This window comes from Staurois parvus, unplaced genomic scaffold (genome assembly GCF_062004578.1).
Source record: "Staurois parvus isolate SC_StPar_1 unplaced genomic scaffold, SC_StPar_1.0 ptg000601l, whole genome shotgun sequence".
NCBI lineage: Eukaryota > Metazoa > Chordata > Amphibia > Anura > Ranidae > Staurois > Staurois parvus.
In genome coordinates, this window is record NW_028318397.1 from 1355077 (window position 1) to 1382404 (window position 27328).

Sequence of the window (27328 nt, forward strand, 5' to 3'; positions counted from 1 at the left end):
GCCAACGCGTTGCGTCACGCTAATCACGTGACTTCATCAACGTGTCAGCACGTGGTGATGCACTTCCATATTGAGACACCCATGCAACTACATCTGACATGAGGTTTGGGAAAATATCAATGCTGTAAGAAAGATGAATTGAAATGTGAGTGCATATTGCAGAAGGTTGTTATATTATTCTTCATTTAATAAACGGTATTACATTATGGAAGTGTTTACTTATATTTCATGATGGAATGATTGGCCACTTATTGCATATCTGCCTGGAGAGGAGATCTACTGTCTTTTGAGCCTATACTTGAGGGGAAATCTTTGCGGGGAGAGTGACAAGATTTTGGAAGAGTCCCATACATAGAGGATCCATTGTAGAGATCCTAAAGGTGTTTTGGCCCTGAGCGAGTCGAAACAAGGAGGTGAGCGGGCATTGCAGCCATTTTGGATACCTTCCTGACACCTGATGTCACATATTATTCACCGTCACAAAGAGTTGATTATCTGACCTTATTTAGGTGTTATTCACCTCACGGGACTTTTTTTATTTATATTTGGAGTTTAAGATACGCATTTTTGTGTTATGCGTTTTTCTCTGTGTTTTGATGCACACTATGTGTATTTATATGTGACTATTCGTTATTTATCATCACATTTGCACCGATTAGGTGCGTTTTATTTATTTATCATCACACTTGCACCGATTAGGTGCGTTTTGATATTTATCATCACACTTGCACCAATTAGGTGCGTTTTGTTATTTTTGTATGACACTTTGTCTCTGCTTGTATGAGGATTGGGTTATATGCCATTAGTGCATTGTTTGGGGCTTGCAGCACTCTTTATGTGTAGTCCTACTTTGGACTCCTTGTCATATGGTTTAGTTTGAATTTATCACTTTTAGATCCATTTAGGATCTTTTGTGGGCACTATTGATTTGTTGGTCCCATTTGGACTTTTTCTTGGCACTTTTATTTTATTTTATAATATGTACACACGTGTTTGTGTGAGTGTTTCACACTTGTCATTATTGTCACTTTGCAATATTTTATATATATTGTATTATGTTTATTTATTGGTTTATTTTTGTATTCAAGATTTTGTGGTTCCCATGGTATTAGTGCCACATCATTTTTAATATTTTTATTTACATATACAGTGGGGATCTAAAGTTTGGGCACCCCAGCTAAAAATTTGTATTAATGTGCATAAAGAAGCCAAGAAAAGATGGAAAAATCTCCAAAAGGATCAAATTATAGATTAGACATTCTTATAATATGTCAACAAAAGTTAGATTTTATTTCCATCATTTACACTTTCAAAATAACAGAAAACAAAAAAATGGCGTCTGCAAAAGTGACAAGTGATCAGGAATAGGCTGATCAACCCCAATCAGTGATTAAGTGATCCCTGCACTGGGGGATAAATCATACAAATGGAGTGAACAGCGCTTCAAAAAATCACATACATAAATACTAATATAAAAATAATTTTCCAAATTATACAACAATAATGCGAATCAAAGCACATAAAAAAAGTCCAACCACATCCAAAAAGATCAGTGTAAATAAACGCAGGTGTTCCACAATCTTAACCGTGCAAATGGTGCTGTGGATGTGCACTACAGCCGCTGGTGATAAATGCAAAAATAGCTGAATTGCCATTTGTATGATTTATCCCCCAGTGCAGGGATCACTTAATCACTGATTGGGGTTGATCAGCCTATTCCTGATCACTTGTGTGGTTTCACTGTTTTTTTATGATCAGGCATTGATCCTAAATTTAGGATCGGGGTAGCTGTGAGCACACTTATTGAAGTATATCACAGGTTGTATTATATGATCACTATTTCACTTTGTTTTGTCATGTTTGGATCCCTTTAGGGATTTAGGCACTATTGAGAGATTAATTAGAGATCTCTTTCACCTTGGTTTATCACTTTTTTGATTCCGAGAGGGATCAAGGTATTATTGAGAGATCCCTCAGACACATTAATTTTACAGTTTTGTATTATTTTGTATGTAATATCCATATAAATATATATAATATGTATTTATTGTTTTTGAGCGCTACACCATTTATTTTTTCATTTACTATTTTTCACTTTTGGGTAATAGGTGTGGGTGTTAGCTGCCGCCATTCTATTTATTTTATTTATTAATTTATTTATTTAATATCATTTTTTGAGTTGCTGTACACTTCCTTAGCGCAGAAGGTACATATTATTTATTTCTTAGACACACAAGGTGACACTCGCAGGTTAAAATGGTAAATAAAGGTTCGTCTGTAGCTTTTTAAATTGCAATTAGTGTCTATGAGTTTGTTAGCTCTCATGCGGATGCACTGAGAAGGCTAGATACTGAGCCATGGGGAGCAGAAAAGAACTGTCAAAAGACCTGCGTAACAATGTAATGGAACATTTTAAAGATGGAAAAGGATATAATAAGATATCCAAAGTCTTGAACATGTCAGTCAGTACTGTTCAATTACATATTAACAAGTGGAAAGTTCTGGGATCTCTTGATACAAAGCCAAGGTCAGGTAGACTAAGAAAGATTGCAGTCACAACTGCCAGAAGAACTGTCCTGTATACAAAAAAAACCCAAAGGTAACATAATCTCAGGAGAAATAATGGCTGCTCTGGAAAAAGATGACGTGGTTGTTTTTATGGAACACAATATGACAATACTTTAACAAAAATAAGCTGCATGGTCAAGGTGCCAGAAAGAAACCTTTACTGCACCAATGCCCCAAAAAACTGGTGAGGCGCGTCAAGGTGTTTTTGGGCATATTGAAACCAGGCTTTTTATGGCATTGACACAGTAAAGGCTTCTCTCTGGCAACTCGACCATGAAGCTCATTTTTGTTCAAGTACTGTCATATTGTGCTCCTTAAAAACAATCACACCGTCTTTTTCCAGAGCTGCCTATATTTCTCCTGTGGATATCTGTGACCTGTGGGGTTTTCTTTGTAATCTGAACAATTCTTCTGGCAGTTGTGGCTGCAATCTTTCTTGGTCTACCTGACCTTGGCTTGGTATCAAAAGATCCCCAAATTTTCCATTGCTTAATAAGTGCTTGGACAGTACTGACTGGCATATTCAAAGCTTTGGATATCTTTTTCTATCTTTAAAAAATCCCATTGCCTTGTTATGCAGGTCTTTTGACAGTTCTTTTCTGTTTGACATTGCTCAGTATCTAGCCTTCTCAGTATATCCACATGAGCGCTAACAAACTCATTAACTATTTATACACTGACACTAATTGCAATTTAACAAGCCACAGATGTAGAAAATGAACCTTTGCCATTTTAACCTGCGAGTGTCACCTTGTGTGTCTGTACCAGGATCAAACATTCCAGGGTATGTAAACTTTTGATTATGACCATTTGGGTGATTTCTGTTATCATTACAATTTAAAAAGGAGCCAAACAACTATGTGATAATAAATGGCCTCATATGATCACTATCCTTCAATAAAAGACATTTTTTGGCATGATCAGTCATATTTTGCAAAATCAAAGCCAAAATTTCATGATTTCTGCCAGGGTGTGCAAACTTTTGAGCACATCCGTATATAAAAAAAACAAATGCATGGGGTCCATTCTCCCACAAATAGATGACATTCACTCATTGGTATAATACCAAACCAAGGTCTCCCAACCATCACCTCATACATGATGAAAGCTCAGTCACTCGCCCACAGAGCCCAGTGTCATCACTGAACCTTTCCAATACCTATAGGTAGATCACAAACCCCAGTGCACAAAGAAATTAATTCTGCATATGGTAAAGGTGACAATATGCTGCTGTGCAACAGTGCAAAACACCAATTAAAAAAGAAAAAACATAAAACAGCGCAAAAACACAAATAAAATCTTCACCATAAATAAATCAACATCAATAATGTAAGTGTCCACAAAAGTAATTGTGTCATAAATAAATATAAATGAATATGAATGAAAAGTCCTTCTTCCCAAAAGCGTATAGTAAACACAACACACAATTCTTCTCCCAAAGAAAGAGTGCTTCCACCATCCACCAGTGACAAATCAACATCAACCGCACTCTTCAGATGTTGGTGAGTATTGCGCCTTTTAGGATTTTAGGGATCCTATGCCCCCTCTAAATTCACCAGATCTCTTTATCCACCTTGACTGATATGTTGCTCTCCTTCAACTCATTCCTTCAGGAGCTTCCCAACAGTGCAAGAGAGATACCATAGCGTAATACTGCCAGTAACACTCAACATAAAAATAATAATACCAGGCCACTCACATGTTCATGGAAAGTTAAAAGCATTTGTTTAATAGCCTCATCGGCTCATACAGATCCATAAATCCACAGTACAAGCAGGAACCTCACAGCCTTGCGATTTGCAGAGGATAACAGGTATTCCAACATCAAAGATGGCCGCTTGGAACGCACCGCTCGGCATGCGTTCCACCCACTGGAAGTGACGTAGATCGTATTGACAGCAGACTGGAAGTGCGTTGATGCGTTTCGCCCCTGCCGTCAATGCGTTTTAAAACGCACTTTTGCAAACAGGTAGGGGGCCCTACCTGCACCGCCGATCCCGGCCGCGGGTGTCAGTCGCCGGGTCACAGCCAGTCATTACCGGCTGTGTCCCACTGATTAGCGGCAATCACTGACAGAGAGCAGGGCTGCAGTAGCTCTGCTCTCTGTCAATTCCCTGACAGCTCCTGACAGGCTGATCAGGAGAGAAGAGTTTCCCTGTGCAGTACACACCCCCGCCCCCTAGTAACCTCACACAGTTAACCCTTTCAGTGAATAAATGTTAACCCCTTCCTCCCCAGTGCCATTAGTACAGTGTCAGTGTTTTTTTTTTGCACTGATCACTGTATTGGTGTCACTGGGGATGTCAGTGACCCCAAGTCAGTTCCCCCCCAGTGTCAGAATGTCCACCGCAGTCCCGCAGTCCTGCCATAAGTCGCTGATCGCCGCCATAAGTCACTGATCGCCGCCATTATTAGTATAAATAAAAATTTAAAATCTGAGTATCTTTCCGGCCATTTGTAAACGCTATAACTTTCACGTAAACCAATTAATTTACACGTATTGGGTTTTTTTTTTAGCAAACACATGTCGCAGAATACATTTTGGCCAAAATTTATGACGAAATTAGATTTTTAAATTTTTTTTACTGGACATGTTTTATAGTAAAAAGTTCAAAATATTGTTTTTTTTTTCTCAAAATTGTCAGCCTTTTTTTTTTATAGCGCAAAAAATAAAAAATGAACAGTCGATCAAATACCACCGAAAGAAAGCTCTATTTATGTGGAAAAAAAGGACATAAATTTAATTTATGTACCGTATTGCATGACCGCACAATTGTCCGTTAAACTAGCAGAGCGCTGTATGGCAAAAAAATGGCATAAATTGCAGTATACCATAGTTTGTAGACGCTATAACTTTCACACAAAGCAAAAACATGTAGCAGAATACATTTTGGCCTAAATTTATAACCAACTTTGAGTTTACTATAAATTTTTTTATAGCTGAAAGTAAAAAATATTGTTTTTCTTCAAAATCTTTGGATTTTTTTTGTTTATAGCGTGAAAAATAAAAAGCACACAGGTGATCAAATACCACCAAAAGAAAGCTCTATTTGTGTGAAAAAAAGGACGTAAATTTAGTTTGGGTACAGCATTGCATGACCGCGCAATTATCAGTTGAATTAGTGCAGCGCCGAGTAGCAAAAAGAGGCCTGGTCAGGAAGGGGGGTAAACCCTCAGGAGGGCAAGTGGTTAAACAAATGCTTTTAACTTTCCTTGAACATGTGAGTGGCCTGGTATTATTACTTTTATGTTGAGTGTTACTGGCAGTATTACGCTATGGTATCTCTTTCTCTTGCACTGTTGGGGAGCTCCTGAAGGAATGAGTTGAAGGAGAGCAACATATCAGTCAAGGTGGATAAAGAGATCTGGTGAATTTAGAGGGGGCATAGGATCCCTAAAATCCTAAAAGGCGCAATACTCACCAACATCTGAAGAGTGCGGTTGATGTTGATTTGTCACTGGTGGATGGTGGAAGCACTCTTTCTTTGGGAGAATTGTGTGTTGTGTTTACTATACACTTTTGGGAAGGACTTTTCATTCATATTCATTTATATTTATTTATGACACAATTACTTTGTGGACACTTACATTATTGATGTTGATTTATCTATGGTGAAGATTTTGTGTTTTTGTGCTGTTTTATGTTTTTCCTTTCCAAAACCTATGCCCACTGCACCACTGAACTTGAACCTGCCAGAGATGAATTAGTGAACGTTCTTCTGCTGGGCAGTCCCCTCAGGTGCCAAGAATATAACAAGCGTCTGACGGTGTCGGTGACATGCCCACTGACTTATCACCTCATTCTACAACCCACCCCAAGTGCACAGCATATAGCGCCGGTCACGTGACTCCTCCTGGTATCGCCAACAGCACTTGCGGTCTGCAATGCAGGGCTGGCTCTAGGGGGCGGGAACTATGCAGATCTCCACTCTGTGATTGGCCCGTGCCGTTGCCGTGTGCAAGCAGCCTGTTGGAGGAGCCGGGAGACATCCTATAAAGGAGAGCTGGGAGAGCTGTAAACAGAAGAGCAAGGATCGAGGTGTGAGAGGTGACAGGAGGAAGGGGGGACAGGGGATACTAACACTGTCCCGATCCCCTTTATACAGGACTTCTATAAGGCTTCCACTTTCCAACTTCAGCTACAGTGATAGCTAAGTTTGGAAAGAAAATACAGAGAGATTCCGTTCGTTCCCTGTCCTGATTTCTTGGCTATTGACACATAGAGAAGAGAACAATCGGATCGGATATTATACAGTCATCATCATGTCTTCATCAGTGGAGCAGAAGCGCTCAGGATGCTGCGGTAAGTGTCCAGGGTACTGTAATTCTCTATCTGGGAGTCTGCTTACATGTCATTGTACATTGTATAGGATCATTGTACATAGGATCGTCTTATATAGAATTGTTGGAGATAGGATCAATGTGTATGGGATCATCGTATACAGGATCATTGTATATAGAATAATGTATATGATCATTGTATAGAATCGTTGTGTAGGATCATATGAGCATTCTGCTTCCACTTATGTTCTTTCCCCTCTTGTGTTGTAGGATCCTGTGCCAACTACCTGACATCTGCAAAGTTTCTTATGTACCTGGGACACTCTCTGTCCACATGGGTGAGCATACCATTGTGATCTATGTGTATACAGTCTTTTTTTGCCTTCTCTATCACACACACCGAGAAGGGAGGAAAATACGTATATGTCACTCTTTTGTTTACATGGAATGCATACACAAGGGGGCAACTAGAGCAGCCAGAATCTGGAGTATCAGATGGCAACCAATCAGCTTCTCTCTTCCCTTTTTCCCTTTTTCTAAAATAAGTGATTACATACCCTATGTTCTCAGCTGCATAAGAGCTAGAGGAGAAGAAACAGCAGCTCACTGAATGTCCCAGTGAAAGGCTGACCACAGTGTTATCTCCTGGCTAGTGTAGTCAGTTTGTAATAGGAAAGCAGAGGGACTAGCAGGAACACCAGAGGTTTCACACAAAGGAAGCAAAACATAGGATACATAGAGAACAGGATACATAGTTAGTCTGGCTGAAAAAAAGACAAAAGTCCATCCAGTTCAACCATAAAAAAAAAAAAAGTATAATCCTATACTCAGTTGATCCAGAGGAAGGCAAAAAACCCAGCAAAGCATGATCCAATTTGCTCCTGCAGGAGAAAAAAATCCTTCCTGATCCCCCAAGAGGCAATCGGATATTCCCCAGATCAACTTGACCTATAAATGTTAGTATCCAGTTATATTTTGTGTATATAGGAAAGAATTCAGGCCTTTTTTAAAACAATCCACTGAGCTAGCCAGAGCCAACTCTTGAGGGCATCTATTCCACATTTTCACAGATCTTACTGTGAAGATACATTTTAATACAAGTACATGGTACAGCAGGTACATATCAGGAATATGAAATGTTGGGTTCATATATTCTTAAAACTTTGAAAATGAAATATAGAAGTGGATCCAGATTGTGTCTGCTCCAGTTTTGATACATTCCTTTACAGAATTCCCTTTGTGAGACAAAAGTGGACTTTAATTGTATCTCCCTATTAGAGCTGGTGGGAAAAAGAGGCAGAAGGAATGTAAAACAGAACTGCCCCATGATGATATAATTTACTCTGACTGCTCTTTGCCAATCATTTGTCAGTGGGAACAGGTCTGGTCCTATATTATACACTATATTGCCAAAAGTATTGGGACACCCCTCCAAATCATTGGATTCAGGTGTTCCAATCACCTCCATGGCCACAGGCGTATAAAACCAAGCACCTAGGTATGCAGACTGCTTCTCCAAATATTTGTGAAATAATGGGTCACTCTCAAGAGCTCAGGGAATTCAAGCATGGACGTCATTCCAGAACATGCCCCCTGCGCGCCCCCAGTAGCATGCACCCGGCACCGCTTGTGATTGCTGTGTCCTACGGACACAGCTGATCACGGGATACGGTAAACTGCCAATCACGGTGGCCTTTTATCATGTGATCAGCTGTGTCCAATAACACAGCAGATCACCGGGTAAATACAGTTGCCGGTTATCGGCTGCACTTTCCTCACGCTGTCACAGCGTGAGGAAAGTACTGCCGATAACCGGCAATTGTCAGAGAAGTGATCGCCACTGATCTTCAGGGCACTGATGACCAGTGCCCATCAGTGCTGCCCACCTGTGCCCATCAGTGCTGCCCACCTGTGCCCTACAGTGCCACCCACCTGTGCCCTGCAGTGCAACCCATCAGTGCTGCCTAGCAGTACTGCCTATCAGTGTTGCCTATCAGTGCCACCTATCTATGCCACCTCATCAATGCCCATCAGTGCTGCCTATCGGTGCCCATCAGTGCTGCCTATCAGTGCAGCCTCATCAACGCACATCAGTGAAGGAGAAAAATTACCTGTTTGCAAAATTTTGTAATAGAAGGAAATAAAACACCAAGTGAGTAAATACCACCAAGAGAAAGCTCTATTTGTGTGAAAAAAATGATAAAAATTTCAGATGGGTACATTGTTGCATGACTGAGCAATTGTGATTCAAAGTGTGACAGCGCTGAAAGCTGAAAATTGTTTTGGGCAGGAAGGGGGTCTAAGTGCCCAGTAGGCAAGTGGTTAAGTGTTGAAAATGAAAGATACAAGCTGATTGGTTGCCATGTTCAGCTGCTCCAGATTCAGTCTGCTGCTCCAGTCTTAGTAAATTCCCTTCAGTATTTGGTCCTATATTATATATGTAAAAGGGAAGACTGAAACAGACAGAATCTGCACCAGGTGGACATGGCAACCTGTCAGCTTCTAGATTTTATTTTTAAAGCCTAACTGAGCAACCTGAAGCTATAAGCCAATTTGTTGTCATGCTGAGTCGTTCCAGAGTCTGCTCGAATTCTGGTAAACCCCCCACCACCACCATGTGTTTTTCTAATTTCTTCTTAAAAGTTTACTCCACTCAAAACATTTAGGAGGGCACCTGTGGGTTTGATCACCTGGTAGATCCTTACGTATATCCCTACAAAACTCCATTGGTGAGATTTCCCTGCAGCAGTTTGTGTCTACCCAGTGCACAGATCCATGAAAAAAGGTGACACTTATTTGCAGCTTGGCTGTTCAAATATTTGTTCATTCTGCACTATATATAATTTACTGAGAGCTTGAGAGCTGTACACCATCACTGGACCTTGTAATAATCATGGCACTGGGCACACATACACGCATGCACACTTTGTTGATATACATATTTTTAACATTATGAAAGTTTTATTTTTTGAAATATAGAGAGCAAGAACAAAACTGTTGGGAGTAACAAGATTTCCAGGTACATCACATGATTTTAAAGTGTATTTCTACTTTTGCAGTCGAATTAAAAAAAAAACCCATTCACATGGCATACCTAAAAACAATTAAAAAAAGTCATAACTTTTGGATGTTTGGAACAGACCTCTGGGCAGGCCACAAGCTACTCTGAACAATTTCACGGTGATCCTGTCCCCACTGACCAAGAGGGACACACTGAGTTTCTTCTCATTATCATATAAATTAGAAGGCCAGATTCTACATGTTTAACCCTTTGTTAGGACAGGCAATGTGCAGATCTAGTTTACATCTAATAATGAGACCTGTCAGCACAGTACAATAAGGATTGATTATGGAAAATATCCCCAGCCCCCTCATAAACATTACAGAGAATAGGAAGCAAAGTATGATTTTTTAATTTTTTTTTTCAGTCCTGAAGTTTTCAGGGAAAAAAAAAAGCATTTACTTAGGTAAGAAGCAATTTTTTATATTTCTTAAAGGTATGTTATGTGAATGGGAACATGTAACATATATAAAGGAGGTATTATATTGATTTGGCTGCAAAAAAGGAAATACACTTCAAAGCAGAAGTTTAGGCATGGCAGTTTTTGCATATTTACATTGGTCTAGCTTGGGCCAATACAAGGATGTATGCACCATACCTGTGGGATTTCCATGGAGGCTGGAAATCACTGTAGTAGGCATCTGTACTACAGTGATTGCCACTGGCTTCCAGGTCCTGTGCTGAGTGGCTGCCTTTCTGCGTACTGAAAACAAGAGATGGATCTCTTGGCACAGGCACCATTCAACACTTTGTATGTGCATACTGAATGCAGAGTGTTTTCTGATTGGACGTGGTGGGGATGGTGCCATCATTGAGAAAATGCAAAGTGTTCTCTGATTGCTGAGCCAGTGACCTCCTGTGTCCAACAATAAGCAGGGCAGATTTTCGGCATGGGATCTGGAAGCCAGTGGCAATAACAGTAATAGTGTGTACTACCATGTTTTCCAGCTGGGGATCCCACAGGTATGGCACATACATACATTGGTCCAAGCTGGAGCAATGTAACTATGTAAAAATTGACATACCTAAACTTTGGCTTTATATAAAACCCATTACCAAGTAACAAAAAACCTTAAGACAAAAACATATTTGGTCCATAAACCATTGAATCATAAGAGGTGCTGTTTGCTCCCAGCACACATGTCCGGTACTCACGGAAAGGTCCCGATCTTCTCTTTCGATCGGGATCTTTCCCGATCATGTCACGGCGGTCACATGACCCTAAACCCCGCCCCGCTTCTGGAACCCTTAAAGGGCTGGGAGGCGCCGGCACCAAGGGGTTAATCACATTTAGTGCTTACATAGTTCCTTACCTGAAAACATGTGAGCTGCAGAAATTCCATCAGGCTGAGAAATCAGTTTAACATGGGAATGAGGTGCACACCCCTATTGAGGCTGCCCAGGCCGAAAGACACATTTCCGAATGCACAGATTCTTTAAGACTTCGTTTAGACTTGCGGTTAGGAACAGCAAAAATGTATGGTTGAGCTGGAATGGGCAATGGACGGGGATATTTACATGCCGCACATGTGATGCTTCGCTTCATGTCTGATGCTTCTCCTCTGCTATTTACTTTCCAATTGTAAAGACTACATATCCCATGGAACATTGCTGCCCTCAAGCTGTGATTCCTGTACTGACTCTGCCTCCTAAAACTCCTCCCCTCAGCATAGCTTTCTTTCAGAAGGTGGGCTCTGTGATATGTGGGACAATAGGCTAGAAATATAGGATTTTACATTTTGATCATGGGTATGCTTTAAACTTGATACAAATCAGTTTCCTCACTCTAAAAGTAGAGCAAATAGTGTTAGTAATTACAGGATGAGAGCGTATATACTGCTTGTGCTTCTTCTCATTAAAGCATATAGATAGCACTCCCAAGGTGTACTCCTGTAACTATTTTGCTGGGTGCAGAAGATCATATCCAAGCAGGACAGAGCTGTATGTATAGGATTCAGTGAGCCCTAAGTTAGGAAGGGAAGCACAGCCAAAGCCACGCAGGAGGATTCCAGCAGCTTATGTACCATTACCCTTGTAAACCATTTTACTGTAATTTTAAAATGTGTACCGTTTGAGGATACTGAAAGTGGTTACTTGGTCCTGTTACATGCACCTTTATCTGTGCTTGGGGAGGGAGCGGATTGTTTCCAGCCTCCCCCCTAGATACTCATCTATCACCATTGTTTGAAAGAAAAGACTATGACTTGCCCATATAACATGTATTACAGCTGTTACCTGTTTCTAATGCTCATGATGAAGGCAAAAGAAAGGATCTACTTTCTGCTTTTATAATAATATATTATTTATGATTTCAGTTATAGGTAGAGTGAAGAACCAAGTCACTTACTGTTTTTTAGGCTTTTGGGCTCCATCACAAGTCTCCCTTCTAGAGCTCCTGGCTGGGCTTACTCTTGAGTTTTACTCTTCCTGCTGCAGAAGAAAGTCTCCCTTCACCTATTGCAGTGTCCATATTAAATGAGTTAAAGTGGTTGTAAAGGCTCAAAGTTGTATGCATGAAGGTAAAAAACTTTCTTTGTGCAGTAGACTCCCCCTAATACGAGATCCAGCGACGTGTACGAGAGTCTCATCTCTCCAGGGACTCTCCCTCCTCTTTGGCTGAGACAGCAGTGGAAGCCGTTGGTTCCTGCTAATCACAGCCAGTGAGCCAATAAGGAGAGAGAAGGGGCAGGGCTGAGGCACGGCTCTGTGTATGAATGAACAGAGCAGTGGCTTGGGAGCGAGCCTGCTTGGGTGCCCCCATAGAATGCTTGCTCCAGGGGCATCCGGAAGGAGGGAGGGATTATTTTCGATATGAGACTAGCATGCAAAAAAAAATGGATGATCATTCGTCTGATATTCTCATTGTGTGTACAAGGCTTAACTGTTCACAAAGACCCTTTGATGTTCCTGTTTAGCTATGATCAGGCTGAGGCAATAAGTATTATAAAAATAGCAGACATGTAATTTGCAGTGGATTCATATATGTTTATTGACAGCTTGGACAGCCACTGGATAAACTAGTACCTCTCCTATGGTGCCAGAATTAATAATAGCTATAAAAAACTACTATATATTGAAAAATTAACTGTGGAACTTTCAAATCAGACTCAAGTTAACAATTTCTTTAAGAGGTGGAAACAGTTTATAGACTGCACTTTAGATCAGGTGGAGATACAACAATTTATGATCACATTTAAATATACAGAATGATATATAAAAGCTGATGCTATTAATAATTTGGGTAAGCTTAACTCATAGTAAAAACATATTTTTATTAACCGCTTATTAATTTAATTATTTAAGATATATGGTATAGGAATTATTAAAGGTTGCTGTCGGATGTGGATAAAGACTGTTGGTTACATTTTGTTAGTAGATGTTTTGTTGGAATTACAATTTTTGGTATTTGTAATATACTCAGTGTATGTTAATCAGCATGTTTTTTTTTTTTCTTTTTATGTTGAAATGGGTAAGTATCATAATGCAAGAGTAATTGAGATGTAAGTTGTAGACATGTTTTGAGATTGTACCATTTAGAAAAAAAAAAATCTATAAATACATTTAAAAAAATATATATATCACTTTAAGGTTTTATGCACACTGGGTGTTTTAATAACGCTGGTAACGTTAGCTGTGTAAAGTCACATTAAAAATGTGAGTTTTTTAGCGATTTTGCATTAGCGTTTACCCCCCGGTCACATGTCTATGCAAATCTCACCAAAAGTAGTACATGTACTACTTTAGAAATCGGTGCTGCTCCGATCAAGTCAGAACCGCACCGATTTGACCTCTGTAATTGCGGACAATAGGGTGCAACTTGGCATACGATTTACAAGTCGCATGGCATGCAAATTGCATGCTAAGTTGCACCTGATGTTACCGGGGTGTTAGCGGCATTTTGACACACTTTTCCGCGTTTGCATGCGTTTTTTTACCAAAAAATTTTTATTTTTTTTTGCTTCAAAAAGTCCATGAATGCTGGATAGCCATGATTTACTGCGTTTCGCCACGTTAGAGCATTTGTACAGCTAAAAAATTCCTCTAGAAACCCACTAGTTCTGGGTTGTTTTCCAGCCAAAAAACGTCCCTGCCAAAAAACGCTGATTACAGTCTATGTGTGCATGGATGCATAGGAGAACATGCTGGGGAGTTTACTGACTGTAGAAAAAATTTTCAAAAGCCAAAAACTGCTGTAAAAACATCCAGTGTGCATGAGGACTAAAGCTGGTATACTCAGATGGAAAACCGGCTAGTTCAGGAATTTCACTCTGTGTTCTGCTGTCTGATCAACAGAAGGTGGTCATTATATGGGCTTCTGTTGAACAGTCCTGTTGGAAAACCAGCACCCAATCAGCACATGCAGCCAACTGCTGGTCAGTGTGTTTTTGAGGGGGGAGTCCCTGCTGTCAGAATACATTAACGTGGCGGGGGAGATCCCTGCATCCACATCACATGTGTGGATGCAGGGTTCTGTCAGTTTTATTTGTTCAACCCACTGGTTGAACAAAAAGAAAAAAAAAAACAGGAGTCTACCCTACTTTTGTCTAGAAATGATTGTGAGACCCTTTCACAGCCATTCTCAACTAGGGTTCAATGAATCCATAAGGTTCCTCCAGATGTTATTAGGGGTTCCCTGAGGTGTGGTTAATATGCCTTCCATTTGATGGTGCCTGCATAGTTCTAGGGCCAATGCCATGATGCCATGATACCAATGTTATTTTACACTTTTTCCCACTGCCCCCCTATGAATTGGTTTTAGCAGGGGTTCCGAGACCTGAAAATTATATTAAGAGTATCTCAGAGGTTAAACGTTGACTATGCTGGATGTAGGGACATATATCAAGTGTGTCAGATAAAAAAGAACCCAGTGGAGAATTCAAGCTTAACTTAAGGCTGAAAGTTGAGTTTTGCATGGACTATCACTTTGATCTTACACTAATAGCACTCACCCTGCAACTGCATACTTTAGAAAAAATATCCAGATAATTACCCTTCAGTTTTTGAGTGCCTGTAAAAGTCTCTAATGCTTGCTTTTTCTTTCAAATAGTTTTAGCTCTCCAAACCATTTTTTTCTTTGTACTGTTCATAGATTTATTGCAGGTACTGTTGAAATCAATAAATATTATTATTATTATTATACAGGATTTATATAGCGCCAACAGTTTGCTCAGCGCTTTACAATATAACAGGAGACAATACAGACACAATACAAGAGGGTTAGGAGGGCCCTGCTCCTTGGAGCTTACAATCTAAGAGATAAGCCAAAGAGCTATCATTCCACAAGACCCAGTGGTATTGTGTCACATAAACTGCACAGTGAGAAACATAAAGTGATTGCAAGAAAATTAAATTTCATGAACCTGTTGGGATAGAAATATGGAATCATGTGCTGCTGATTTGTCTTAAAAGTCTTAAAAGTGAAATCTCTGCTCATTCTCATCCCCCTACTGTAACATATTGGTGTTTTTTTTCTGAATGTGGATACCTTTTTCTGATGGGTACCCATTTTCACTTCTGTATTTCTCGCCTAAATGAGAATTATAAAGGTTTGGCGCGCCCCTCCCCTCTCTTCCCACAACCCCCTAGGAGATGTCACATGTCCCAGTAGGCTGTGGGACCAGTCTGACAATGCAGCATGATCTTGTGCATGTGCAGTGGGAGGCCAGCTGTGATACAGCAGGAAGTCTTACTTCCAAGATGGTGGCATCAGGGTGAAGACAGTGCTGGACTCTGGGACTAGTGAGTATATGTTTCTTAAAAGTCAGCAGCTACAGTATTTGTAGCTGTTGACTTTTATTTATTTCTTTTTTTAAGCAAGTGTAATTCCCCTTGAATGTGTAAGCTTCAGGTCTGTCACTACTGTTGAGTCACTAACAAGCATGTGTGGATTGGTTCTCCCAAAACCTTTATAAATGCTTTATCTAGCTCCATAACAGATCAAGTAGGGAGGGGAGGATATAGGTTACACTCTCAAAAACATGACCCTCATAAACAAGTCAACAAGGACGGATTCTTTATTACTGTCCTGACTGGATAACAAAATGCAACATATACACATTAAAGCAAACCTAGAGACATTTTCCTTAAAATTAGGTGTTATGTGACCTTGAACAGACATATACACCCTCACCCAGCAACCACATATGCACTTTTCTTCACCTCAATAGTAGCCATATATACAGTTTTCTTAAACCCTTTATTCCATGGTTATAGTGGAATAGTGTCGGTAGATTGGCTTTTAGTACAACCAGCCTGCCCATACATGGATCGAAATTGGCTGGTCCCTGCTGAAGTGGCCGAATTTCGATCCATGTATGGCCAGCTTCAGTCTAAGGGCATGGCATTTCAGTTGCCAGGGTACTTTTCCTACTCACTACAGTAACCTTGTGATTTGAAATTTGTCTAACCCAAGGTAAATGTACTGCTTGTTATGAATTGTAAAAATATTATGATGCACTGAGTGCAGTAATTATATACAGTGGCAAGAAAAAGTATGTGAATCCTTTGCAATTAACTGGGGTTTTTTTTGCTATAATTTGCCATAAAATATGACCTGATCCTCATATAAGTCACAAAAATAGACAAACACAATGTGCTTAAAGTGGTAGTAAACCCCATCCAACAAAAAAAGAAAAAAAAAACCCTGCAAGGTAAAGGCATAATGTGCTAGTATGCATTGCACACCTTGCAGCACAGAAACAAACACAAAAGTAAAAATTGTAATACTTTTTTTTAGCATTTGTGTAAGAGGGAGGGACAAACAAAAATTTTGTTTTAACAAGTTAAGTTCCAAGTTAAGGGGAAAAAAATCAGTAGTCTAGTATTTTTCTGAAAAATCATTGTTTTCCCAAGATGAGGCGATCACTAAAAATTCCAGAAACCTTGCATGTGTATGACAAACTTTTTCAGAAGAAATATCCCGATCTCTTCTCATGTCCATAGTTAGCCTTTTTTTTAAACAAAGCTTAATTAGAAGTTTGTGAACTTTCCAGCTGATTAAAGTTGATTCCTTGTCACAAAGCACTTTTTAGTGAGAAAAAAGTGCACCCCTAAATGATAAGTTCACACTGGTAATGAGGAGTATTACTAGTTACATAGTACAGGAGATGACCAGAGACTGTGGACATAGTACAGGAGATGACCAGAGACCACAGACACAGAACAGGAGATGACCAGAGACCGCAGACACAGTACAGGAGATGACCAGAGACTGCAGACACAGTACAGGAGATGACCAGAGACTGCGGACATAGTACAGGAGATGACCAGAGACCACAGACACAGTACAGGAGATGACCAGAGACTACAGACACAGTACAGGAGATGACCAGAGACTGCAGACACAGTACAGGAGATGACCAGAGACTGCAGACACAGTACAGGAGATGACCAGAGACTACAGACACAGTACAGGAGATGACCAGAGACTGCAGACATAGTACAGGAGGTGACCAGATTGCGGACACAGTACAGGAGATGACCAGAGACTGCAGACACAGTACAGGAGATGACCAGAGACTGCAGACACAGTACAGGAGATGACCAGAGACTACAGACACAGTACAGGAGATGACCAGAGACTGCAGACACAGTACAGGAGATGACCAGAGACTGCAGACACAGTACAGGAGATGACCAGAGACTACAGACACAGTACAGGAGATGACCAGAGACTGCAGACATAGTACAGGAGGTGACCAGATTGCGGACACAGTACAGGGGATGACCAGAGACTACAGACACAGTACAGGAGATGACCAGAGACTGCAGACACAGTACAGGAGATGACCAGAGACTGCAGACACAGTACAGGAGATGACCAGAGACTGCAGACACAATACAGGAGATGACCAGAGACTGCAGACACAGTACAGGAGATGACCAGAGACTACAGACACAGTACTTGAGATGACCAGAGACTGCAGACACAGTACAGGAGATGACCAGAGACTGCAGACACAGTACAGGAGATGACCAGAGACTGCAGACATAGTACAGGAGATGACCAGAGACTGCGGACGTACTACAGGAGATGACCAGAGACTGCAGACATAGTACAGGAGATGACCAGATTGCGGACACAGTACAGGGGATGACCAGAGACTACAGACACAGTACAGGAGATGACCAGAGACTACAGACACAGTACAGGAGATGACCAGAGACTGCAGACATAGTACAGGAGGTGACCAGATTGCGGACACAGTACAGGGGATGACCAGAGACTACAGACACAGTACAGGAGATGACCAGAGACTACAGACACCGTACAGGAGATGACCAGAGACTGCAGACACAGTACAGGAGATGACCAGAGACTGCAGACACAGTACAGGAGATGACCAGAGACTGCAGACACAGTACAGGAGATGACCAGAGACTGCAGACACAGTACAGGAGATGACCAGAGACTGCAGACACAGTACAGGAGATGACCAGAGACTGCAGACACAGTACAGGAGATGACCAGAGACTGCAGACACAGTACAGGAGATGACCAGAGACTGCAGACACAGTACAGGAGATGACCAGAGACTGCAGACACAGTACAGGAGATGACCAGAGACTGCAGACACAGTACAGGAGATGACCAGAGACTGCAGACACAGTACAGGAGATGACCAGAGACTGCAGACACAGTACAGGAGATGACCAGAGACTGCAGACACAGTACTTGAGATGACCAGAGACTGCAGACACAGTACTTGAGATGACCAGAGACTGCAGACACAGTACAGGAGATGACCAGAGACTGCAGACACAGTACAGGAGATGACCAGAGACTGTAGACACAGTACAGGAGATGACCAGAGACTGCAGACATAGTACAGGAGGTGACCAGATTGCGGACATAGTACAGGAGATGACCAGAGACTACAGACACAGGACAGGAGATGACCAGAGACTACAGACACAGGACAGGAGATGACCAGGGACTGCAGACATAGTACAGGAGGTGACCAGATTGCGGACATAGTACAGGAGATGACCAGACACTGCAGACCTTTGGGGAGGGGGGGGGGCAGGTACCTGAATTTGACAGGTACCCGCTTCCACGTCCGCTGAGTTGTCCCCCCCTCCTCCCTCCCTGCAGTCCTCTGGAACTAGTCAAGTGTTCTGATCTCTATCTCTTACATTTAGCACTGCTATGTTTAATTAGACCAAGGTAACAGGATGCAGTCATGGAGACCGCATCTACTAGTTTTTCTGTACAAAAATATTTACCTAATTCAGCCTTTCTCAAACTTTTTATGTCAGAGGAACTCTTAAAATACTGTTCAGATCTCAGGGAACCTCTACAAAAACTACTTTATGAGTGGCAGAGGGGAAAATGCCACCCTCACAGAGTGCTATAAAGTTCGCTTGTCATGTTGCTGGCTCTGCTGAGTAGCTTTGGTCTCAGAACTATGGAGGCACCATGAAATAGGAACTACAGCTAAAGAAATCCTTAGCAACCTCTTGAGGAACCCTTGTTGAGCCTTGGTAGTTGGCCTAATTATTCAGAGTGATGGAAGCTTTGAAGCAGCTAATAGAATCCAATATAAAAATGTGTTAAACCAAACCATCTGTAACAGAGTTTATGTGAGTTTGTGACATTCATGTAATTCATTCAAGTAATACTTGGCATACAGTTGCAAGAAAAAGTATGTGAACCCCTTGGGATTACGTGGAGTTTTGCATGAATTGGGCATAAAATGTGCTCTGAACGTTATCTAAGTCACAACAATAGAAGAACACAGTCTGCTGAACATAATACTACACAAACATTAGATGTTGCCATGGTTTAATTGCACATAACATGTAAACATTCACAGTGCAGGGAGGAAAAAGTATGTGAACCTTTGGACTTAATAACTGGTTGACCCTCCTTTGGCAGCAATAACCTCAACCAAACGTTTCCTGTAGTTGCAGATCAGACCTGCACAACGATCTGGAGTAATTTTGGACCACTCCTCTTCACAAAACTGTTTCAGTGTAGCAATATTCTTGGGATGTCTGGTGTGAATCGCTCTCTTAAGGTCATGCCACAGCATTTCAATCGGGTTGAGGTCAGGACTCTGACTGGGCCACTCCAGAAGGCGTATTCTGTGCTGTTGCAGCCATTGTTTTGTTGAATTACTTGTATGCTGTGGGTCATTGTCCTGTTGCATCACCCATCCTCTGCGGAGCTTCAGTTGGCGGACAGATGGTCGTACGTTTTCCTGCAAAATGTCTTGATAAACTCTGGAATTCATTTTCCCATCAATGACAGCAATCCGTCCAGGCCCTGAGGCAGCAAAGCAGCCCCAAACCATGATGCTCCCTCCACCATGTTTTACAGTGGGGATGAGGTTTTGATGTTGGTGTGCTGTGCCTTTTTTTCTCCACACATAGTGTTGTGTGTTCTTCCCAAACAACTCAATCTTGGTTTCATCTGTCCACAGTATATTTTGCCAGTAGTGCTGTGGAACATCCAGGTGCTCTTTTGCAAACTTCAAACGTGCTGCAATATTCTTTTTGGACAGCAATGGCTTCCTCCGTGGTGTCCTCCCATGTACTCCATTCTTGTTTAATGTTTTCCTTATTGTAGATGTGTCAACAAAAATGTTAGCATGTGCCAGAGATTTCTGTAGGTCTTTAGCTGACACTCTGGGATTTTTCTTTACCTCATGCAGCATTCTGCGCTATGCTCTTGCAGTCATTTTTACAGGACGACCACACCTAGGGAGAGTAGCAAAACTTTCTCCATTTGTAGACAGTCTGTCTTACCGTGGACACATGAACATCAAGGCTTTTGGAGATAGTTTTGTAACCCTTTCCAGCTTCATGCAAGTCAACAATTCTTAATCGTAGGTCTTCTGAGAGCTCTTTTCTGCAAGGCATGGTTCACATCAGACAGTGCTTCTTGAAACCAGTAAACCCAAAACAGGTGTGTGTTTTTTAAGGGCAGGACAGCTGTCAGCAACACATCCAATATCATCACACTGATTGGAGTCAAGGTTGGCTCACTCCTGGCTCCAATTAGCTCTGGGGAAGTCATTAAGCTAGGGCCTCACATACTTTTTCCTCCCTGCACTGTGAATGTTTACATGTTATGTGCAATTAAACCATGGCAACATCTAATGTTTGTGTAGTATTATGTTCAGCAGACTGTGTTCTTCTATTGTTGTGACTTAGATGACGTTCAGAGCACATTTTATGCCCAATTCATGCAAAACTCCACGTAATCCCAAGGGGTTCACATACTTTTTCTTGCAACTGTATCATCTTAAAGTGTATTGAGCCATATTGCTCAATACACATGCATGTTTGGTGACACACTGCTTTGTGCTGATTCAAACTAAACTGAATATAGGCAATAGAGGTGGAATGCAGTGATCAGCGTTACAGGCTATAGCCTTTAACAAGGGCTGATGATGTCACATTTTCCTGTACTTAAAATGAACATGTGCCCAGATTATGAACGCTAAAGTATTTACATATTTTATACAAATAGTAGGGGCCAATGATACCATTGTGATCGTGGGATGTGGTGCTATTCACTCTAAATGGTACCCCAATTTGTCATGCCAGCAGACAAAATAACATATGTTTTGGTTCACTGCCAAAATGCTACCTTTATGGTGCGTTTGGCAGTCTGTTCAAATGAATGTGAACTGCCTTAAAGTGGCTGTGAAGGCTGAAGGTTTTTACCTTCATGCATTCTATGCATGAAGGTAAAACATCTTCTGTGTGCAGCAGCCCCCCCCCCCCAATACTTACCTGAGCTCCCTCTCAATCCAGCAATGTGCACGAGAGCAGAGACTCTCTGGGGTCTCTGCCTCCTCATTGGCTGAGACAGCAGCAGGAGCCATTGCCTCCTGTCAATCACAGCCAGTGAGCCAATGAGGAGATAGCAGGGGGCGGGGCCAATCCACACTCTGTGTGTGCAGAGAACGTCTGCTTGGGTGGCCCCATAGGAAGCTGCTTGCTATGGGGGCATGCAGTAGGTGAGAGAGGCCAGGAGCGCTGGTGGGGAACCCGAGAAGAGGGAGATTGGGCTGCTCTGTGCAAGATCACTGCCCAGAGTAGGCAAGTACGACATGTTTGTTATTTAAACAAAAATAAGCCTTTAACCTCCCTGGCGGTATTCCTGAGTGTAGCTCGGGGTTAACTTTCAGTACCAAAAGCGGTAACCCCGAGCTACACTCGGGATTACCCTGCCGCGTTGCTCTGGGATCCCTCTTGCACTTACTTTGTCCTTCGATCCTGCAATGTCCCCCTTGCAGCGTCCCTGCCATCTCCTCCGGCATCTGTCTTCCGGGTTCCGATCCCTGCGAGCATCGGGACGTACGGGGACGTAACCGGTGGGAAATTTAAAAATGTTAAAAAGTGACATTCACTAAATACACTAAAATCACATAGTATAACATAGTATAACATTACTGTATCAAACCATTTCACATACATTTTGTCCCCAGTGTTTTGTCCTGTGCCCTGCCTGCATTTTTACTGTTCTTTCTGCCTTGAAACTGAGAAACGTCCATGGCGTCCAAAAAGCATCCCTTTAGGTCAAAAGCAAATTTAGATCAGCTAGAGAACAGCGATAGTAAATCAGAACCACTTGCAGAATTGAGTGATAACGATTTGTGGGGAATATCGTCATCAGACACTGAAAACGATTTTGCGACTAAGCTCAGTGATGTGCGAACTTGGCGCTCTATTTCAAATTTCAGTGTTTTTGGTTTGATTATCGTATTGAATTAAATGTATTATTATTATATTATTTTTTATGATTATTTATTATAGTATAATTTATGATTTCGTGTTTCAAATTTTATCATACTCTTTTTTACTAGACTCTAGTTTGGACAGATTTCAGTGAGTTATTCCCAAAAATTACACGCCTACAATAAAAAAATACATATTTCCATGCAAAAAAAATGTACTGCTTTGAGCACAGAAATATTGACATAATAAGACCGCTAGGGAGGTTAATATCACTTTAATTCAACACATGCTGTGCAGCATAGTGTGGAAATACTAGTGCAGCAAAATAGTGTGCATGGGCTGTGACTTCAGAATCTTTGCTGTGATCTTTGAGGATATTTGAGAATGCAGTGGTTTTGCACAAAGCAGACCCTTACCTCTTTTTCTGGAGTCGCCTGCTGGCTCTCTCCACTCCTGCGTGTGTCCCCATAGCAAGCTGTGTGCAATGGTGGTACACATGCAGGTGCGCTCCTGAGCTGGGCTGCATGTATCCATACACACAATCTGGCTCCCCCCTCACAGTAGGAGCAAGTGGCTCCCACGTCACCAATGCTGCCTGAGTCTCCTGTGAGACTAGGAAGAGGGGAGAAAAGAGATGCAAACCAGGCACAGCACTGAATTGAGAGAGGACTTGGGTACGTGTTTGAGGAAGGGGGGAATACAACCAGTGGTAAAAAGTTTTTACCTTACTGCAGGGAATGCAATAAGGTAAAAAAGAATGTAACTTTCGAACCACTGTAAGAATATTTAAATAGTTTCAGGTCCATAGTGTGGCCACAGGCGCACTTTGAACAACAGTACTTACAACAGTAGTATTTAAACACACAGGTACCCACTTTTATGTGTCTTGAGCATGGTTGATTTAGATAACTGGCACATACCCGGTCAGTTCCTTCCACCTTTTCAGTGAGAAGGAGGAGAAGGGTATCTTCTCAATTACAAAGACATTTCAACAGCTAGAATATAACCAGTATAGAGAGCTTGTGATGTTGGTGCTCCTTAGGATAGCCCTAAACCACCCAATAGTTGCCTGATTGTTGCAGTGGGCCATTGAACCAGGAACAAGACTGGACTTGTGTGGCCACCTGAATGTTGAGGCTGAGAAAGTGCTAATCTATTTTTTTTTTTTTCAATATTTGTGCTCAGTTTGACCTCCAGCCATTTGTCATCAGACGAGAAGGCTGCAATTGCTGATAGCAAAGCATTTGTGTTTGCCTTGCAAAAATGAAGAAACAGGCAGAGAGATAGTAAGACATAAGTGTCTGTAATAAACGTTTCTCACGTAAAGAAAGATGTGTTAAACCACTTGTAACCTTCTTATTTCACGGGGTAGAGGTCAGGGTGGCTTTTCAGGCAACCCATTACAATAAAGTATTGTGGTTTGCCCTACTCTAAGACAACAGTCATGTTATTGACTATTTCACATAGGAAAAGTAAATACCTTTACATGAGATTTCTGCAAACAACCGGATCTTTGAAAGTCGTTTTGAAAATTACACATGATTATATTTTTGTGAACACTCATAAAATGATGGATTTACACTAGGCCATGTTTGCTGTGCGATAAAACTACCATAAACAGTTATTGACCAATCTGTATTTTTTATATGAGAGCCATATGAGACATATATACATTTGGGATAAGCTGAACGTGCGTACATCTTCATGTACTTCATGTTATCACTGGACCCAAAGAAAGAAAAGAGATTGTCTGTAACTTGTGATTTTAGTGCATCTGCTGTATGTGAATTAAATACCTTCTGTACTTTCATAGAATTCTGTATCTTGGAATAAACTCCACTGAACTTACTGTGTTTGAGCTTTGAATTAGCACAAGAACATTTTTCACCAATGAGGAACAGGGATACTTTTGCTGTCAAGATGATTAAAGGCAGGGGCATCCCTAGGGTTGGTGTCACCCGATGCGGTAACACTTGGTGACACCCCCTCCGACGATCCCCACAGAATGGATCGGATCTGCGGATTGAGCATAATGGATCGGTCTCCGAAACATTATGCTCCCCAATCCGCAGATCCGATCCATCCTGTGGGGATCGTCGGCTATCTTTACAACTTACCCTTTCGTGGAGCGGGTCTTGTGTCACCCTGAACCATCCTGCGGGGATCGTCGGCATTCAACCTATACGGGGTGACACCGGACCCGCTCCACAAAAAGGTAAGTTGTAAAGAAAGCCGACGATCCCCGCAGGATGGATCGGATCCATCCTGCGGGGATCGTTCGGCTTGCTTTACAACTTACCTTTTTGTGGAGCTGTTTCGGTGTCACCCTGTGCGGTAGGTGTCACCCAGTGCAGCACGCACCCCCCGCACCTGCCTCGGGACACCACTGATTAAAGGTACATATTAATTTTGTGAAAACAGCACAAACAGTCTGCAAACATCAGGATGTGACAGAATGATAGAACTTCAACAGGCTGATGCATTTCGAGGATCATCCTCTTCCTTAGAGCCCACAAGACTGTGGTCAAGAGGTCAAACCCACCAATCAGTCCAGTAGGTGGTGGGTTTGACCTCACACACCATATATCAGTCTAGGAGCAGCTCAGTCTTGTAGGCTCTGAGAAAGAGGATAAGTCCTCGAAACGCATCAGGTGTTGAAGTTCTGTCGTTCTGTCATATCTTGATGTTTGCTGACTGTTTTTGCTGTTTTCATGAGATGAACATATACCTTTATTCATTTTGGGAGTATAATACTTGCCTTTTTTTATTAAAGCTATTTTAACCACCTCCCGTGCGGCCGTTTGTATATAAACGGCCAGACATGGCAGTGCAGGGTCGGGTGGCTGTTTATAAATGGCCTCCCCACACCCTGCTTGTGCGCGCTTCCTGGGAGCACGCAGCACCGCGAACTGGTGCCCGCTGTGTCCTTAGGACACAGTGGAACACCAATCGTTGGATGGGACCTCTGTACGAGGTCCCGATCATGTGATCAGTGATTGGCCAATCAGTGATCACATGCAGAGTAGTAAGCAAGATGTCACTTGTGACATCATTGCTTACTACGTGTGAGATCTGTGAATGATCATAGAGGTCACATGGTACAAGGCTATTCACAACAGCCTTGTACCCTGTGACAAGCTGTGATCAATCACAGCTCACTCAGTAGTTCTCAATGGCTGCAAGAATGCAGCTAGAGAGAATGAGAAATGATTGCTTTTGTATCCTTTATGCATGTAAAAGCAATCAGTGTAGAAAAAAAAAAAATTTTCATCACCCCCCACAAGTAGTACAGTGTCACCATGGTGACACTATACTGCTAGGGTGACATTATGTAAAAAAAAAATAATATAAAAAAAGTAAAAAAAAAATATAATTTTTGGTTATAAAATAATTTGGGTTATTTTTTTTTTTTTTTACTAAAAATATAACGGAATAAATTTTGGCCAAAATTTATGATGAAATACTATTTATTTGCAAAATTTTATAAGAAAAACACTTTTTTCAAAATTTTTGGACTTTTTAATTTACATAGCAAAAAAAATAAAAAATCTAAGTGGTGAATAAATACCAGCAAAATAAAGCTTTATCTGTCTCAAAAAAATGCTAAAAAATTCATATGGGTACAGTGTTGCATGACCACACAATTGTCTTGTGAGGGCAGCAAGGCGAGAGCATTCCATGAAGGCCAAGATCTGACTGCAGCCCACTAATCTCTTTTGGGCCTACTCCCCAAGTGCAGAAGTATCTAATTTTTCCAGTTCTTTGAAAATTTTGCTGAGACTGACATCAATGACTGGAGGGGTTAATATTGCTGAAAATGACACCAATGACGGGGAGAGATTAATATTGCTGACACCAATGAAGTGGGTTATCTTTGCTGTATCTGCTCTAAGCTGAAAGCCACTTCCCAGAAGCCCTAGTGCTGTCATGTCTGTGGCAGCATATCGCTTCCATACAGGAATGTTAGTTGTGACCCACATGCCTCCTGTACTGAGGTGGATTGTATTGCTGCCTGCGACACTAATAAAATTGGCGTTCATTATTGCCACCACTGACACCAATTAAGGGGAGTTTATTATTGCTGCTACTGACACCAATGAAAAGGGTTTATTACTGGTGGTAATCTCACAGACACCAGGGAGGAGGGGGAAAGGGCTGTTTAATATTGGTGGCGGTCGGGAGTCATTTGCTTCCACTGAACCAATGCTGCGGTCCATTATTGAAGCCACTGACACCAATGCTATAAGTTATTTTTGCTGGCACGCTCATTGATGTCAGATAAATGCAGGCAGTCCTTATTGATGCCACTCACACCAGTGCTGTACCGTTATTATTGCTGTCACTGACACCAATGCTGAGGGTTAATATTGCTGCCCCCAACGTCAATGAAAGGGAAGTTTTCTTTATTGCTGCCACTATCACTAACACTAATGAAGTGCGGAGGGTTATCATTGCTGAAATTGACATCCATGCTGGGGATTATTATTGCTGACACTGATCCCAGTACTGAGGGATATTATTGCTGCCACTGACACCAATGCTTTGGGTTATTATTGCTGCCATTGACACCAATGAAAGGGAGGATATTGTTGCTGTCACTGACCCCAGTACTCAGGGTTACTTCTGCTGCCACTGACACAAAGTAGCAGGGGTTTATTATTGTTGCTGTGTCTGTAGCAGCACATTGCTTCCATACAGGTGGGTGTGAGAGGAGAATATAGAAGTAGT

The 27328-nt window shown here is 41.6% G+C and overlaps 1 protein-coding gene across 2 annotated transcripts in view; it reads left to right on the forward strand.

Moving 5' to 3' along the window:
* The first annotated feature begins 6555 nt into the window (after positions 1-6555).
* The window catches only part of SLC40A1 (solute carrier family 40 member 1), a 99412-nt gene continuing 78639 nt past the window's right edge, over positions 6556-27328 (forward strand). The window contains exons 1-2 of one of the 2 annotated variants that reach the window (XM_089692702.1): positions 6556-6871; positions 7120-7187. In XM_089692702.1, the coding sequence (XP_089548828.1) occupies positions 6832-6871; positions 7120-7187 (108 nt within the window). In that variant the 5' untranslated portion in view covers positions 6556-6831. The remainder of the gene's footprint in view (positions 6872-7119; positions 7188-27328) is intronic. The other variant, XM_089692701.1, reaches the window with a different exon arrangement.